Here is an 18,723-nt window from a genome sequence, read left to right on the forward strand (position 1 = left end):
ACTATCTTTAAGTGCTAAGCATTTTTCAAAATTGGCAAGCTTGACTACCGGTAATCTTAGTTGTAACATGCAAACAATGGTTACGATATAAGACAAGTAGACAACTGGACCTTATTGGACTTTCCAAATTCAAACTACTACAGATTTACACTACACTTAGAGCCTTTTCACAGCAGCCATATGGCCAATCAGGCAGGCAGGGCGTTACCATGTATGCTCGGACCAGGGGCTCGGACGTAGAATAGTTATACGCATTGACAAATAGGGTAATGTAACAATCCTGTACAAGTGTTACCAATAAGATACCAATTTTCTCCACTAGGCCGAAGGCATGGCCGAGACTTGTTTTGCTCCGTCTGTCAGTGTGTCCATCTGTCATTCTGTCTGACCAGCTAGTCTGAATTTTGCTAAACTAATTTTTATTTACATACTTTTCAAACTGTTTATAGACTATTTTTTCCATCACTTTTGAGATGGAGCTAAGAATAGAAATAGGGCGGTAGTTCCCGGGGTTAATTGCTCCCTTTCTTGTGTAGTGGCAGTGGGGTTACTTTGGCAAGTTTGAAATCTTGAGGGTCCTGTCCTTTTTTGATGGAGAGGATAATTTATGTGGGTGATGATTGGAGCTATGGCGATGGCTGAGTCACAGAGAAATTTGGAGGGAATATTGTCATGGCCAGTGGCGTTGTTGGGTAATTGGGTTGCAAGGCAGTGAAGGCACTCCGTTTTTTAATCGTCTTTACAAACGCCTAGGTTTTTGTAGGCTTTGATGTGCTCTACAGTCTACTCTACACCAAATCGACCGCAGGGGCATATCCACACCTGGTCCTACGTGGGCCTAGGGCCCCTAGGAGGCCCAGGTCATCACAGACACAACGGGCCAGGAGGCGGGCCGTAGGCTCATTTGGCTGTCAATCGAACAGCTGGGCACGCTAGTTTAGTGAACGCCCACCAAAAAGAAACACGAAACAACAAAGTACAAGAAGAAGCACAAGAAGTTAGCGAAAATTGTGACAAAAAAAACATGGAGGAGAAACTAAGACCACGGCAAAGAAAATGGAATGCAACATACAACAACAACGGTAAATGCACCATTTACCATTTTAACAACAAAAGGATTGTGAAAGAATTTATCCGTGAGTGAAGCCAGTGCAAGACGCACAACAAACCACGTGCTGCAGGAGGCTTCACTGTGTGATCGTATGGGACCAAAACAAGATTCCAACACAGATAAGGTAACAGCAGCTGAAATAACTAGTGTTTATACCACATAGTGCAACACTCCCAGTCATATTACAGATCAGAAGACTGTGGCAATAAGCCAGTAATGTTGAAAATGGCATGTTGTTGTACCAAGGCAGCATCCATAGTTAGCCTACAGATCTTCTTACACCTGTCTGTGTAGAGTTGTTTTTGAGAGTAAAAGTGGCAAAACGGCCCACACTTTTTTTTTCCAGGTGGCTTTGTTAGGAGGAGGATGCTTTGATAGTAAACCTTTCTTTATTGGTTCATTATTTGTTGTAATTAATGTCTTCACAATCAAATCAAAGCCTCTTGGTTGGTTGTATTGTCCAGTTGTATTGGTTGGTGTATTGTCCAGTTGTATTCTTTGGTTGGTTGGTTGGTGTATTGTCCAGTTGTATTGGTTGGTTGGGTTGTATTGTCCAGTAAATTGCAAAAATGCATATTAATTCATTAAAAATCACACCAGTGTGAACTGAGTGGTGCAACTCCGTGTGGGGTACCCCAGGGGTCCCCGGAACTTCCAGACCCACAGGAGCGCGCCCAGGGTGCCGACCTGGTTCCTGGTAGTCACTGTACTGTACTGTACTGTACTGTCACACCCAAAATCATCATATACAGTTAATATGTGTGTTTGTGTTAGGCTGTGCAACAGTGACACTTTTTGTGCTCGGACACAGCAAATGTGCCCAAAATGTGTTGACCTCATCACATTTGTCATCACGTCTATGGCCGTTTTTGTGCATTTTGTGTATTTTGTGCAAAACTAATGCTTGGAATGGAATCAGAATCATGAAAACCCCCTAGTTTGACATTTAACATGCTACTTAAAGAAAAAGGAAAGTTTGACATTTAGGGTCACAAGAAACCCCTATAAAAATTGGCCAATACTGACAGCCGGTCAGCAAGTGGATTCACGAATGTATGTATATAGACAATATTTTAGGCCAATAAGAAATACCAAATTTTCCACCCGCCCACCTCGGCTGCTGGACTACCATCCAGCTCACTATTGTGCTATCAAAACCGATTGCTTTTAGCATATTAATCAATACAATATGTCAAATGCCTTTTGGAGGTCCAGCATGATCATGCCGCAATATTTGCCCGCGTCCAATGCAGCATGTTTTATTGATTAAGTGCTAGCTGTTTGCCTGTTTCATCCAAGAGCAATCCCACCTAGCTGTTGAATGTTGGTTCTGCAGAAAGGCAGAATATCAGTAAAAAGAAGAATTAAATGACCACTTTTAGAACACAATTTATGTCTTTTCGCTCTGTCTCAGAGGGATGTTATGTGGAAAGTTTAAAAATCTGCCTAGACATGTGCCTTACCATGGCATGGGTGCCTCCCAATTTACCCTTTTCCCTAGAACAATGGTTTCTATTTCCGTTGATGTCATCATTCATGATCATTGGTAGGCAGGTTATTTCTGAACCCACCAATGAGAGGAGAGAGTACAGAGTAGAAGGAAATTGTGCCATGATGAGTGAGCACTGAGTGCTTTGAGCTTTTATGGCACAATATGGATACACACGCGTCCTGTGCTGAGTATCTGCCAAATCATTGTGTCTCACATTGCATGTGGCTAATCAATACTAATCATAGTCGACGTCTTGGTTTCTTCCACTCATCCACTGGAATGAGGTTGACTTTCTGGATGCTGGATCATCCTCTCGACAGGTCAGTTGCGCTCCAATGAATCGAATCATGGCTACAGTTTGTACACCAAAGACCAAACTACCAAAGTCACCGTGACCAGACATGGTGGACCGTCCCTATTGTAAACAAGTGTAATGCTTTATGGTGTCGTCCACAGTTAACAGTTTTGTTTTGAGTTGTGCTTGAAATGTAGGCCTACTGTAATTCTCCAATCTGTTAATAAATTCTTCAATCAATCAAACCTCATGTAAACGATGTAGTGACTTTGTAGTGCATAGTCTGCAATCTGCATACAGTTCATACCATAGGTCACAGGTGCATAGGTTGAGGTTCATACAGGTAATTTGGTGACCAAAATACATATTTGATTGAGTTTACACAAGGTAACTAAAGTAAAGACCACTGCTGCCCCCCGAAGGATTTTCTGATGGTGTGATACACACAGGCAACGTACCCGTTATCAGTGAACAGAATATATGCGCAAGTTTACTTACTTCTCCATTTAATCACTGTGCGTTCATTAGTGTAAAGTAAAAGGAGTTGTACCAATAGCATAATAATTTGAGTCTCCCAGTAACAAGGAAGAAAGCCTATTTAATCATCAGGGTTTGTCAGTGTCTGTGACATTAGGCCTACAAGGCGTATTAATTCATTCGGGTGTTCTCAATCAGCTGTGAATCACACCCATCAATTACATCATTCTGTATCCATCAAAGAAGTACTATTTTCCACATCCCACTGTCAGAATTTACACAAACCATCCAAGATTCCAAGTGCCCAGGGGTCTATTGACCATATGCACAGTTGCACACTGTGGCCACCTTGCCATATAAGTTAATGGCAGGGTGGTAACTAGGTGCAATTTCCCATTGACAGCCCATACATCCAAACAGTCATCTGATTGTATTAAAAAACGTAAAATAAAACTCACCAACATTGCAGCTGTACGAAAAGCTTGAATTATCCTCTTTCTATCTGCAAAGGGGTTGGCCAGCTGGCTGTGAATATTGTTGATTTTCTCATGAAAGAAGGTTTAGGAAGTTACATTTTTCAGTGTATTCGCCACAACACGTATAGCATTGTGTTCTTCTATTTTTGCCAAATTTGAAATGTTTGACCCACCATGTTTGACCAATAGAGATGCTAAATTTCATGTGGTTTTTAAAGCCACAAGGAATTGTATCTAGTGGGCATGCATGCCTTCTCAGTGACTAAATATATACTTTTGCCCCACTTTTGACATTTCATAAACCTTGATGTTTAGGGAGTAGGTAGTGTGGTTGATTCATTCTGTTAAATGTGCAGAGTAGGCTACCGGATGACTCTTGTGTAGCTCAAATATACCACTTTGTGTGGAACATGCATTGATGGCTATAATTTGGGCATTTCCTACATTCACAATGTGCATGTTCAACATTTAGACATGCTAACATTTTGAGGATGTTTGTGTTGATGTTGAACATACATGTTTTCTGTTTCACTGTGTGCACTGCACACGCCATGCCACATTTATATTTATCAGCCTGTATGGGAGATGGAGTGTGTGATTCGATTTCTTGGATGATTGGATTGCTTGCAGTTAATCATCATTGGATTGCTTGCAATTAATCATTCTTTGTACACTGATCTATACAGTATTGAACCAACAGATTAGAATATACTACTAAGAGCCAACAGCTGCCTCCTTCTGCCTTTTATAAAACTGAAATGTGTTACGAAAGACCAGCATGGCCAGAGGCTATGAACTGGATACTATGAAATATTAGATACTAGAGAAATGTGCAGACAAAGTCTTCTTCCCAGTAAAGTAACTAGATAAAAATTAACCTAATTTAAAAATGTACAACTGCATACTCTGTTCTCAAAAGGTATTGTATTATAGTCAATTGTATAGTAATATATAGTGTATTATTTACAGTTCTCTTGGATAAAAGAATAGATGTAGCATGTAGGTCATAAGCGCCCAATGTCCATGTTCACTACCAGCTACTACAGCTAAGAAACCTGTTAGGTTTGAGTCCTCCATCGACTGATTAATTCCTCTATTTGTAACGTAAGCACAATGTTGCTAGATGCTCCGATAATTGGCCGGTGATCGGCCATATCGGCCAATATTCTCTCTGATCTGCTGTAATCGGCATTTACCCTATCTGTGATCGGCAATTTACCCTATCTGGAGAAACTGATCTTTTACACCATTTAAGTGGTATACATGTCCATCAGATATACCGTATAGTATAACATCATTTTGCATTTTTGTGACATGCCTAAACATTCTCCCCTTCCTCCCCACGCAGAGGAACAATTGACGTGGGTTTTGACATATAATCATTTTGGAAATATACAAATTTGCAACATTTCACAAGATCAGTATCGGTATCGGACCTATCGGTATAGGCCAATCATGAGAAAAACAATCGGTGATCGGAATCGGTCCCAAAAAACCTGATCGGAGCATCCCTAATTGCTATGAATGGGAATGTTTGTTGTTTTATGTCTATGATTTAGGCATTGGGACTTGGACTTATACTGTAGAACAGTGTTCCCAAACTGTGGTGCGTGCAGTGCACCCCTTTTGGTGCGTGAATGCCCTCTAGTCTAGGGGGTGCATGACATGAAAAGGGTAATGCAAAATCCGGTAAACACTGTTGTAAGGGGATGTATAGAGCAGCTGTGGGGGTATACAGCAGTTGTGTGTCTCTCACATGACTGATACGTGACATTCCGTGATTATTTGGCAGCCGCATAATCATATTATAAAAATGATAATTTTCGGCCAAATATAACGAGAGTGAGTGTTGGGGGGGTGCGTCAGCTAGGTCAGGAGGTAACAGGGTGTGCATGGCCAAAAAGGTTTGGGGACCGCTGCTGTCGAGGTCCTGAGGAGATAAGTTGGCATAAGTTGTTACTGAGAAGGCCGGTCTTACTATTACTTTAACCATTAACCGTTTCCCATGGTTTAAATAGGGCTGCATAACTAAGGGCCTACTATAATGACTGTCACCATTATAGTGGTGTGGACTCCACTTGATGATTTTTAAAACGTACTATATATTCATTGTGACGGTATGTCACATTTACCGTACTATGAAAACCTGCATCTCCCTTCCGTCCGCCCGTTAGTTAGTTAGTCACCCACGCCTCCTTATGGTCATGCCTCGTGACATCTCGTGACATCATGGAGATCCATAGATCTCCATATCTGCATATACTGTATGGAGCCGGTCCGCAACTCTACATCTGACCTCAAACCCTTAGATCTCCATATATGGAGCTGACCTCATCTGACATTCCATGTTGATTCTACCCCACCTGTCCTTCCTGTTCAACTTCTGACATTCCATATATTGATCTGACCTGATCAAACCCTGTACACTCAAGACACGCTCCATATATGGCCAGTACAGAATTCATTCCATATGTTGATCTGACCCTCCATGCCAAAGCGCCAGCACTCTCCAAGCAGACTGCCGTCACTCAGGCAGATGCGTGCACACAACCTCACCCTTTAGGTCGTTTCTTGCCCTCAGGGGTCTTACTGGTATAGTAGTCATATAGTGTACTGTAGATACTGTAGTGCTTGGTGTGGAGTCTGTGGACGGCCCTTTAGGCTAATTGAAAATTGTGATTCTAGGTTGCATAATTATGTCATCATGAAACTTGCTAATTTAATGTGTCAGTAGTTGTACCCATTAAGTATGCCGAACTGCTCAGCACAGGCACTCACCTAGGGGCTCGCTGTGGGTGGACTCACTGTCGATGCACCCGCCTTGTTGTCAAGTGATGTAAATATCACAGTGAAAGGGTCATGCTTTTGCTGAACTGGGGAACATAGGGCACTATGTAATATTATGTAAAAGATGTATGTAAAAAATAAATGACACAGTCATATATTCCACCTTGCGGCAAGCTGAAGAAACCCCTTGAAAAGTACTGATGACTGCTGTAGGAGTAGTCTCCATTGCGTCTCCGTCGGTCATCAAATTATGCGTCAAACAAAAGAAAATATGTTCCCCAGTTACATAACCACACCCCCATCACTGGTTTTTACAAAACCTGGCAGAAGTGGAACTAATTCATGAGTTTTAGGAGTTTTTATGACTAGTTCAAGAGCTATGAAGACTTGTATTGTTTATTTACTGTTGCGTGACTGTGATATTTCAATATCCAGTGCTACAGTAGGTTATCCATCATTTATATATTGTTTGTTACATATTTGTTGCCATTAACTAATGCAAAAACTTAATCAAGTCAAATTCCTTGTATGTGCAATTTGTGAAAATATATCCTGTTTAGCTAAATGATAATGCAGCACATTCAGTGCAGTGTGAATGATTTCTTGTTTTTTTGCGTGAAAAAGTACTATACAGTGATCTAAACTTATATATATATATATATAGCCTGCTACACACAATTTATATTCACATTTTTTTCCTCCCAAGAGATATTACAATATTGAATAATAGAAATGAACTTGGGAAACAGTCCTCTCATCTCAAGTAATTTAAACATATATTACCTCTGCCAAGGATGTCAAGTTTTTGTTGGTCCAGACCATCTGTCTGTTTGCAGTTTATCTCAAGCAGTTATGAACGGATTTTTCCACTTGGTGTAGTTTGGTTGTGGTCCAAGGAATCATGTCAAAGTATTTGTGGGCATGGCATACATGGACATCTGTATCTGTACTGTACCTTCTGAGAAGATTAATTTAACCAAACCACAATATTTTGAAAAAAGGTTTATCAATGGCCCATGAAGAACTAATTGGGATTCAGATGTATTTCTCCCTCCTTTTTTCTCTTCAGTTGTGAATATTCCCTACACACGTGTAGGCCCTAAGGCCTAACTGCTAACCCCTGCAGCTGGTCTGCGTGGGAGGGTGTAGACTGTAGACAACTAAGACAAGCATGTGTCTCCATGTGTGTGGTTTTCACCTGACAGTGAGGAGTTTTGCCAGGAGGGAGAAACACATTATAGTAACCCAGTTCGTCTCTCCACTGAACAGGCACCCTCCCTGACCAAACAGTTCACTCTCCCCTGCTGGCTTTCCACCCTCGCACATGCCCAATTGTGTTCAATGGAGGACCCGGCCAAGCCGGATGCACCGCAGAGATTTCATACCCCTGGTCTCCGTGGTGAAGGGAAGAAATGCTCCACCGAGCTACCCAGGATTCAGATATATTTCGATTTTCTCTCACTTCTTACTGGTCAACTGTGTACTGCCACAAAAACCCTAATCCAAAGGCAAACCAAAGGTTTCTATGGTTTCCTCTCCATAGAAACCCTGAGTGTTTCCTCTCCATAGAAACCTGTTGTAAAGAAACGGCTTATCGTGGCTTAACAGGACTAAATCAATGACCTACTATAGGAACACACACTTTCTCTGATTCCTCCTTACTGGTCATACATTTGTGGTCATAGGCTATCATTTGGGTACATTTAAGCCACATTAAAAAAATCCCCCAATCTTCTGTTTGTCCATCTTAACATGGCATGTGCATGTAATAGGATTTCACTCCAATAAGTCTTAGTTCTAGTACCATTGTCTAAAGGGGTGTTATTCCTACCCCGAGAGCTGGAGCTTTATGCCCTGTGCAGAAACTATACCCCTTAAACCAAAATGGAGAAAAGAAACACAATTTAATGTTTTTCCTTAGAACTGGAGAAGATTCCTGTGTTCAAACCGGCTGTGACTCTCCCCTATATGAATGAACACAGACTCTCAGACACTGTACACACACAAAGAGCTCTCTCAAGAAAGTACATTAAAGTTAAAAAAATGTTAAATATATACTGTATATATAAAAACAAAAACGCTTGAAAAGAAGTTCCTTCTTTGCATACTGGAAGCATGCACAAGGAAATCTGGTACTGATCGGTCCAGAAATTAGCCCCCGATTAGTCTTTCGAGACAGACTGTTGACTCACGTCAGGAAAAGAGGGCACTGTTATCCCTTTGTTTTGCAGATGGGTTCCCAGATTGGCCCCGGATAGACAGACCTAGCCTGGTTAATAAACCAGACCGAATCAGCCGTTGGCAAAAATAAATTGCCTGCCGGCGGATTACGGTCTGGAGAGGCTCAATTGTACGCCCATTTCCTACACCAGAGAAATGGGGCGGCCAATCGGGACACGGTATGCAATATGGGCGGGCTTTGGTACAGTGACTTTCAATGCTTGAGACCTTTGACTGACAGTAGCTCTGACCAATTGCGTCAAAGATGGATTGCAAATGAAATCCAAGCTGAACCTCCCCAGACTAATATCCTGCGGTCCGTGCGATATTAGTCTGGTTTATTAACCAGGCTAAGACAGACCGGCTCACAGATGAGTATGTCTGAGAGGACTCAGCCGCTAGGGGCCACGTTGGGAAATGTTAAGTGCTTGCTAATTGTGTCAGATTTGTTCAATTCTTTCTCTAGTGTTATTTTGCAACTGAATGCTGTGCATTGCTTGGTGGTTTGTGTGTGACATTTTTCAGGGCTACTTATCGTCCTAATTAACCCTTAATTAGCAAATTAATTTGTAAACGCACCCTTGGTTTTTAAGGAATAACGGTAATTGGGTTTTACTAGTTGAATTTTATTTTATTTTTGAGGGGCGCTAGCCCCTCAAAAATTATTCAGTAGTGTAGTGTGAACTATTATTCAGTAGTGTAGATTTCCGTCCTACACAAACATTAAATTCCCATTGACAATGAATGGAGAATTACGTCATAGTGCATGAACAAATCGGCTTAGTGTCTATTTTTGAGGGGCGCCAGCCCCTCCTATATGTACAGTATAGGGGCGGCGGTGGCGCAGGGGTAGAGTGGCCACATGGCAACCGCAAGGTTGCCAGTTCGAACCCGGGCTCCCCCAGAGTTAGTGTTGAAGTGTCCTTGAGCAAGACACTGAACCCCTAATTGCTCCTGATGTGCTGGCTGGTGCCTTGCATTGTTTCCGCCGCCATCGGTGTATGAATCTTTGTGTGAATGGGTGAATGTAATGCACAATCTATGTAAAGCGCCTTTGATAAAAGCGCTATATAAATGCACCATTTACACACAGGTTTAATGTTTGTCTTTAGTTCAATGTTTGTTTTGTAAACTCCATTGACAATGAAGGGAAAATGTACGTCATAATGTGCCTCATTAAGTCATATTGTCTCTTTATTGTTAATGGTGTTTAATGTTTGTTTGTTTTACATCACCATTACATCACCATATCAACATGAGTTAGACTTTAATATATTAGCGCCCCTCACTTCACACGGGGTGTGATTTTTGTCCTACACAAACATTAAATTCCTATTGACAATGAATTGAGAATTTTACGTCATGATGATGTTAGGATGATAAGAGCTCCCCTCACTAAACATGGGTGTGATTTTTTTTTATGTTAATGTTACCATTCTAAATCAAATTACATCAAACTGAGCCTTTGCTTGTATCTCTTAATAGTAAATTGCTTACATTCAGAATCTTTAAATTTGTCTTGGATAGGACCAGCTTTACATTCACTAACTGTCAGTGGCAATGATTCAGTAAGACCTCTAGGTGGCACATTGGACCAACAGTACTTTATCCTTTTGTGCATATTATAGGTCTGTCCATAATATAGGAATTCCCATTGACATTGAATGGAAAATTACGTCATAGTGCCTAGTGCGTGAGCTGCCAAACATGTTTGGTCACATGGTTAGAAATCATTCAAAATATGTTAATATTCTCAGTGATGCCATGGTGTGCATCAAGCCTCCCTGTGCCATAAATACCAAATGGAGAATCAGAACCTTTGATTCTGGCTACTCATACTTGAATACACATTGTGAATTGAGAGAGTGGAAGGGGAAAACCTGAATAAGAAACTGACCTTTATAGAAGAATGTGAGCTATTGTTTGTCAGCACGACTCCTTTAAGAATTCCCTGTGATATCACACACTCTGTGTGTGTGTGTGTGCGTGTGCGCGCGCGTGTGTGGATTTATGACTCATTGTTGTGCACTCATGATTATGCAGGAGCCTTTTTTCCTTTCATATTTTTTTCAGCTGTTCCCAATGTACAGTACATTATATAGATCCCAATGATTCTGTGCCCAAGATTCGTTTGTAGTGTTAATATCTGTCAATTACCTCTCCTGAATATCAAAGGTGTTGTGTGCGTGTGCGTGTGCGTGTGTGTGTGTGTGTGTGTGTGTGTGTGTGTGTGTGTGTGTGTGTGTATGGTGCACTGTATGTCTGGGTCTCTGTGTGAGTGGGGCGCACCCCTGCTGGCTGAGTTGTTGTGATCATGGCTGAGCCAATCAGCTGGCTAGCACCATGCCTTCCTGCTCCTTAATTGGCTGGTTTTCCTTGGCGAGGACTGCTGATACACAGAGCCAGACGGTTTTATCAGGGAATGAGCCAGAGCCACAGGGAGAGGGGGATACAGCATAGAAAGGGTAATATTGAAGGGAAACACTCTGAGTGGGAGACAGTCAATAGCCACCACCTAGGGTCTGCATCAATTCAGAGGGAGAGAGAGAGAAAGGTCATTATTATTCCCAGTACATTCAGGAGCAGACAGAGACAGTGTTCCTTCAGTCAGAGAGGTGTTTTTACTGAGAGGCAGTAACAGCTCATCCTTCTCCCGTTTGCTGAATCCAGTGCCCTGAAAACAGACGACCAAGATGAACCACAGCTCCACTGAAGCGGAAGCAGCGACTGTTGATTCGCTGCGTTACCTCAGGTAAACTCCCAGTTTGAAACTGTTGAATTCTGATGTGTGTGGTACGTACTGTTGCACTGACTCAAACCTCTATGTGTGCATGTGCATGTCATGTTTTTATGCTCTGCTTTGATTTGGTCTGTCCTCTTCAGTTCTCTTCCATTCTGTTCTATTCTGTGACCTGTAGGATGCAACTCAATGAGCATTATCCACTCCACTCTCCATGTATCTGATTGCAACTGAGTGTTGAGAGAGAGGGCGGGAGGGGGTCAGAAAGTGATTTAAAATCAGGTTATAATAATACGCCAGACACCATGTGTCCATTGAGTGGCAATGATGTTTGTTATTATTATGGTGATTGAGATGAAATCGTTGTCATTCTTATCCATGATTTCAGCGTCTTTCTGTGGTCTTTTCTCTGTGGATTACATACTGTACATTTGATGTGTAATTTGATGTTATCAGGACCCGGGTTAATGGCTGTTGTATGTATATGTATGTACTGTATATTAGAGGTTTCATCAGTTTGTTCCACAGGGAACCTGTCTTGGGAGACCTATACAGCATCAGATGGACAGACGGCAAGATCAATAATATATTAATGAATCTCTGGGTTTTACTGAGCCATAGAGACAGACAGACGTGCACAGAAAGAGAGAGAGAGAGACACAGAGAGAGAGAGAGAGAATTTCAGTGGGTGTTTGGCATGTATGCGTACTATACAAAAAGGTGCTATGTACATGTAAATCGTGCAAGCTGAATGATGGCCATCATCAAGCCATAATGTACCGATGCTGGCAGTATTGTGGTCCTCTGTATCTCTGCTGCCAGCAGTGTTGATAGGCAGTCTGTGGTCCTTTCTTCCTTGCATTTTAATGTCCAGACCGGTGAGCCTACTCGGGGACCACACAAGTTGGGGAGCTGGAGTACCCACAGCAACCAGCCTACTCTGGAAAGAACCAGCCTACTCTGGAAAGTTGGGATTGTTTGCCCCACCTGTTCAGGCAATAACCATTGTCCTTATTGCGAACCTCTTGTTCATAGGCAATTTTAGGCTCTCCGAGCAGGGGGGGCACAGATTATTATTATTATTTTTAGGCGTACCAAACACATTTTCTTTATGGCCACCAGGGGGGCACCAGGGAGTTCCATCGTGCATTCTTCCAAGCTGCCACACATCAAGTTTGAAGTCATTCTTAATTATTTCGGATGGTACCCATGGTAGAGTTATGTCCGGGAGAGACTGACAGACAGGCTTTTTTGTGAATGTATAGATGGTGTTGGACCCACAACATGTTATGTGCAGTACACACTTGGAAAATGTGTATAAATGTTCACATTTGCCAGTAAAAATCCTATATATTTGTGTATATTGTGCATATTTTAATATTATGCAGTACATATCCCATGGTTACATGTGTTAAATGAGCTGCTTTCGTCTTTCCATCCAGCAGGTTTACTGTAAGCAAGGCTTGGCAACTAAGCATGGTAATATGTGAACCCGGAAGGATTAGATGAGATTATATCTAATTGCTCTGTAATAGTAATGGATCATATAAAGCACACATTTTATGTACAAGACAATGATGATAATAAACATGAGAAGAACTAAATCACCAAGTCACACAAGTCATCCACATTGAACATCTCCATAATGACTTGATTGGATTATACAGAACCTCTGGGTAATGCACACGATTTAAGGAAACAAAATGCTACTGTTGCTAAGTTATTGTAATTCATTCTCCATAAATGGGACATCCCCAATGGCTGGCTGAAGTAACAAGTTGCACACTGGCAGTCTGTGACAACAATAGGTTCACAGCTCACATCATGTATTTCACTCCAAATATAGCATAGCCTTTTCTCTCCATTAGCATGCACGCACATTGTTGCTGTGGCCTAGGGTGGGAAAACCATGGAAACCTTGTATCTCCATAATTCACATCACATTACGTTTCATCATGATGTACGTGATGTTGTGAGTGAGCTTGTACAGTAGATCTGCTATCTTTGCTGTCTCCTTGTTTCACCAAACATTGCTTGACGGTAGGATTGTCCTGATCTGATTGGAAATCGGGGCCGACCACGTCATTTTCAAATGATCGGAAACGGATCGGGAGCCAAAAAACGTGATGGGGACATCCCTAGTATCACTATCAATATTATATCCGTATCATGATATTGGACTGGATATTGTCTCTGATTTGGGATATTATATTATTCTGATATGGAATAAACGTGTTCTATAAAATATAAATATCGGATCGGGAAAAATCGGTATTGGCAGATGCTCAAAATCAAATGATCGGACCGGGAGAAAAAGAAACGTGATCGGGACATCCCTACTAGACGGGCGGTTTACATTTTTATACAGCGATGCATTTGAATTCCATCAATTCCTTTGGTTTGCTACACTCTGTCTTGTCACCTTACTACTCTGTCGGTGTTTGATGGTCTGAGTCAGATGGTCTAACTCTAAAACTACATTATCTTGTAAGTAAAAACCGACAGCAACAACAACAAACTGAACAAAAAAGAAAGTGTTGATTATAAAAGATAATTGAGTTCTCTAGCTGCAGTAACAGCTAGAGTATTTCAGATTTGATTTATCTGTCTATCTCTTTCTCTCATCTCATTCTGGGGCTGCGCCTGCTCTTACCCAAAGCAGTATATGTGGGGCTAAATTTAATTTATTTATTTTAAAACATATTAAATCACACAGACCCGGCCTACTTGCTGCAGTTCCCAGAGTTAAAGCCGAGTTGAGACATGGTGCAGTACCATATTTAGTTATTATGACAATTGGAAAACATGCAGCAACTCTGCGCCCTCCCGCGCACTCAGATCAGCCAACGCAGGGAAGCTGGAGGTACCTTCACTAAAAACACCGGAACAACGCTCCACATGTCCCAAACTCTTCTCCCTTCTGGCTCCAAAACTATGGAATGCACTTCCCATTGCAATTAGAACTGCAGACTCACTCCCAATCTTCCGCCGTAGTCTGAAAACCCACCTCTTCAGACTTGCCATAGCCCTGACAACCTTACAGGCGTATGCAAAGGCTCAACTTATGTAACTTAGATAATAATAATAATAATAAATAACTTTATTTATATAGCACTTTTTAAAACATGCATTACAATGTGCTGAACAACAGTTAATAACATCACATCATAGTAATAAAGCATAGCATAATAAAATAAAAACAGATTAAGAGAAAACAAAAAGTTAGGTGGCAGCTGGCAGCGGCATTCTGCACCAGTTGTAAGCGGGAGATGGATTTCTGTGATAAACAGGTGTACAGACCGTTACAGTAATCTAATCGGGAGGTTATAAAGGCGTGAATGACCTTCTCTAAATCTGCAAATGACAGGACGGATTTGATTTTCGCAATTGTTCTGAGCTGGTAAAAACATGATAGCATTTTATGTAGACATAGCACTATATAGTACCCTGTATATATGCATAGTAGACATAGCACTATATAGTACCCTGTATATATGCATAGTTCATTATATAGATATCCCACAGTTAAATTCTTAGCATACATAGGATTCATAATGACTATTTTTAAGTATTTGATGTATTACCATGTCTTTTGTTCCTGCTTACTGTAAATCACTCTGGATTAAGAGCGTCTGCTAAATTGTACATTGCGTAGACATTTATCTATGCACCACGTCTCTCTCTGGCTATATGTTTGTACGGCTGTAATGCACCTATACACGTAACTCGAGAACCGTTCGCCCCACCGACTTCAAATTCGCCACACGCGTTCCACTCATCCACAGGGAGTGCAGTGCCCGGTGTCGAGTCGGTCGGACCCACGGTTGTCCAGAACCGCCATAAAAGACCTCTGCCAGGGCTCTGGACAGGGTCCATATACTGTATGGAGCTGGCCTGTTCTGACATCACAACACTCCATATTTGGGCATATCTGAGACAGAACTCCATATATAGGAATAAAGGGACACAGGGAGACAGACACAGAAATCTCCATATATGGGCATAAAAGGGACACAGACAAATGGGTGTAACGGGTACTCTGACAGAGGTACAACATTATGGAGTGTACGACATTGCAGATATCCTCTAGTATTTTAAGTGAGCATTGTTCAGCCAAACTAGCTGTAACGGATAGAAAGTACTTCTGAGCTAAAAGTCAGTGCTCTTTAGTCGACCAGTACTGTTTGACCATAGATTTAGGGGGGCACAAGTTATACAAAGAAGAAATAGGGTTTTATATAATATTTTTCCAGGCATTGATTATATCTAGCATGTTAAATTTGATTAACCTAAGTGACATGCCATTCTTGTGTCTTTATCTCATTTGTTTCCTGGCTGTTCCTCTCACTCCCTCCGTCTCCTCTGGCACAGTTTATGTTCTCCACCCACCATCACCCCTTCATCCACAACTCCTTTCTGCCTACCGTTGGCTCTTTCCGTCTGTTGTTTTTGTCTATTGTCTCGTCTGTTGTCTGTCTCAATGTGTGTGTGATAATGATGACGATTGTGTGTTTCTGTATGTGTGTGTGAGAACTGAAGACTGTCACTGTTGAACCTAGGCTGTTGCTGCTTCATGTAAACCACTCCCTTTTCAACTCACTCCATTCTGTTTAGTATAGAGAAGGAAAGAGGAATCTATAATGGAAGGATCCTCTCTTGTCTCTCAAGTCCTTTGAAGGTTCCTTTAGCAAACTTGCCTCTCTGTCTGACCATCTGTCTCTCTGTTTGCTGGTCTGTTCATCATCCATTCTTTTGGCAGTCTGTCCCCATGGCTGTCCGTGTCCCTACTCCCTAACTTCTTGTCCTTCCCTGGCTGTAATGGCCTTGCCTTATTGTTATTCCTCTGGCTTGCCTCCTTATTATTCCTCCTAGATCCCTGCCACACTTCCCACTCTGGCACCTCCATTTGCCCGTGTGACAGGAGGGACACTATATAGGCCATCTATAATGATGTAAGCGGAAAAGGTGAAACGCAGAGAGAGCAAACACGAGCACAGAGAAGATTTGTTCCCAGGCAAGGATTCGATCATCACCGTTACTCTGCTATTAAAGTTCGATTAGCCATGAGAGCTCTCAATTTGCCATGTCTGAAGTGGGTGTGTGTGGGTGGCATAGGGGCAAAGAGTCTGAAGGGCTCTCAGCCCGACATCTCTTAAATTGTTTTGATGCTTGGCATGGATGTGAAGAGGAGGATACAGACATACAGTGTTAACACACCCATGCGCAAAAGCACACATGGAGGCAGGCACATCACGTGTGTATGGGTGGGTTCCAATAAGAGAGCTGATGGAAACACATACACACATGCACATGTACATGACTGTACATGTAGTTATCAAAGACAGTGTCCCGAGTGTTTTGTCTTTTTGCTGAGCTGCAAGTTTATGTTTTATTGCGTGGTAGTCTTTGATTAACCTGACTCTGAGTCAGGTTAGTCTTTGATGGCTCTAAAGCTTGCTTTTTATTCTCACTTGTCTCTGACACAGCCCTGCTGACTCATGATTAAATTAGCCTTCCACAAGGAGCATGTCCGTGCTTTGTTTCTCGAGGCCAATTTGAGAAAGGATTAGAGAGAATTGTATAGAGAATTATATCCTCATTATATTCCCTTTAGGATCCATTTTGGAGAGAAGTGTGCAGGTGTTCATTTGCAATATTTATACTAGGAGTGGTACATTTTTAGAAGAGCTTCTCAAGACTAGGTTTGCTTTCCCTTAACTCTGAATCAAGAGAATTAACAAACAAAACAAATGCGTTTACCCCAGTAGTCAATAATAACCTTTCATTTTATAATATGGCATTTTGGTGAAGTTGTAAATGGCACATATGCTTTCACATAATACAAAAAAGGAAAGAAATAATACAATTACAAAAATTATTGATTTTGGTTGATTGATTTAATTGATTGCATTCTATGGAAAGAGATGCTCCCTCTTTGTAATGTAATTGCTGATACATTTCACTTCAAATGTCAACAGTCTTAGTCAGTATCCATCTGTGATGGTTCTGCATGTGTCTGTAAGCGTCCCAGAGTCAGTAATCCATACGAAAAGAGCATTCTATTCTATCCCAGTCAAGCTTGGGTTGTGGAGCCTGATGGCTACTGACACAAAGGACTACTGACACAAAGGACTATACTGACACAAAGGACTGACCAAGTGTCTTTGTGGTGTGCCAGTGTGGTAGTCTGTTGCTGAATGTGCTCTTCGTCCCTACTAGCATACCATAGAGGGGAGAAGAGCTAAGGTGTGTGTGTGTGTGTGTGTGTGTGTGTGTGTGTGTGTGTGTGTGTGTGTGTGTGTGTGTGTGTGTGTGTGTGTGTGTGTGTGTGTGTGTGTGTGTGTGTGTGTGTGTGTGTGTGTTTCTGTATGTGTGTGAGAACTGAAGACTGTCACTGTTGAACCTAGGCTGTTGCTGTTTTATGTATTTTTGATCTTTTTATTAAGTTATTATATTTTATTAAGTTATTTTGTGAATCAACCGGCAGCTTTTGTGCACACTGCACTTCACATCCACAGAATAAAAACCACTCTTTTCAATTCACCGGGCTGTCCATTCTGTTTAGTATAGAGAAGGAAAGAGGCATCTACTGTATAATGGAAGGATCCTCTCTTGTCTCTGAAGTCCTTTGAAGGTTCCTTTAAGCAAACAAACAAACAAGACTGAAGGAGCTTGTACACGGCTGCGTTTTTCGGATTAGATCCTTGCCAATTTGAGAACCCATCGTCAAAATAATAAAGGAAAACAGTGCCCTATTTTCCTTTATTGATGAGAGTCAACAGTCTGTCTCGAGAGACTATAGTCCTTGCAGACTGGTGCGTTTCTCTGAAATAAGCTCCCGATATTCGGGTCCGAAAACGCAGCAGTGGGCAAAGTGGTGTGTTCTTCCCTCCATGCATGTATTTGATATTTGCAAATTTCCGGTGTAGGAGAGGTACACGTACAGTAACAGTAGGGTCTGTGTCATTTGCAAATAAGAATCGCAATGCAATTTTGGTGTCAACAAGGATCACAATTTGCACTACGGGCCTCCGTCATTGGACCAGTGCCAGACATAATTCACTGCATTTACAATTTTGCAGACGCACTTATCCGACTTATAATAAGCAAGGTATCTCGGCTCAC

At 41.7% G+C, this 18,723-nt stretch overlaps 1 protein-coding gene across 2 annotated transcripts in view; it reads left to right on the top strand.

The window, feature by feature from the left end:
- Positions 1 to 1,113: 1,113 nt before the first annotated feature.
- The window catches only part of yjefn3 (YjeF N-terminal domain containing 3), a 71,043-nt gene continuing 53,433 nt past the window's right edge, over positions 1,114 to 18,723 (top strand). The window contains exons 1-2 of one of the 2 annotated variants that reach the window (XM_083767181.1): positions 1,114 to 1,235; positions 11,529 to 11,610. In XM_083767181.1, the coding sequence (XP_083623307.1) occupies positions 11,552 to 11,610 (59 nt within the window). In that variant the 5' untranslated portion in view covers positions 1,114 to 1,235; positions 11,529 to 11,551. Of the gene's footprint in view, positions 1,236 to 11,308; positions 11,611 to 18,723 lie in introns of those variants that run through there. The other variant, XM_083767180.1, reaches the window with a different exon arrangement.

Source organism: Protomyctophum parallelum, assembly GCF_964188405.1.
Source record: "Protomyctophum parallelum genome assembly, chromosome: 6".
Lineage (NCBI taxonomy): Eukaryota > Metazoa > Chordata > Actinopteri > Myctophiformes > Myctophidae > Protomyctophum > Protomyctophum parallelum.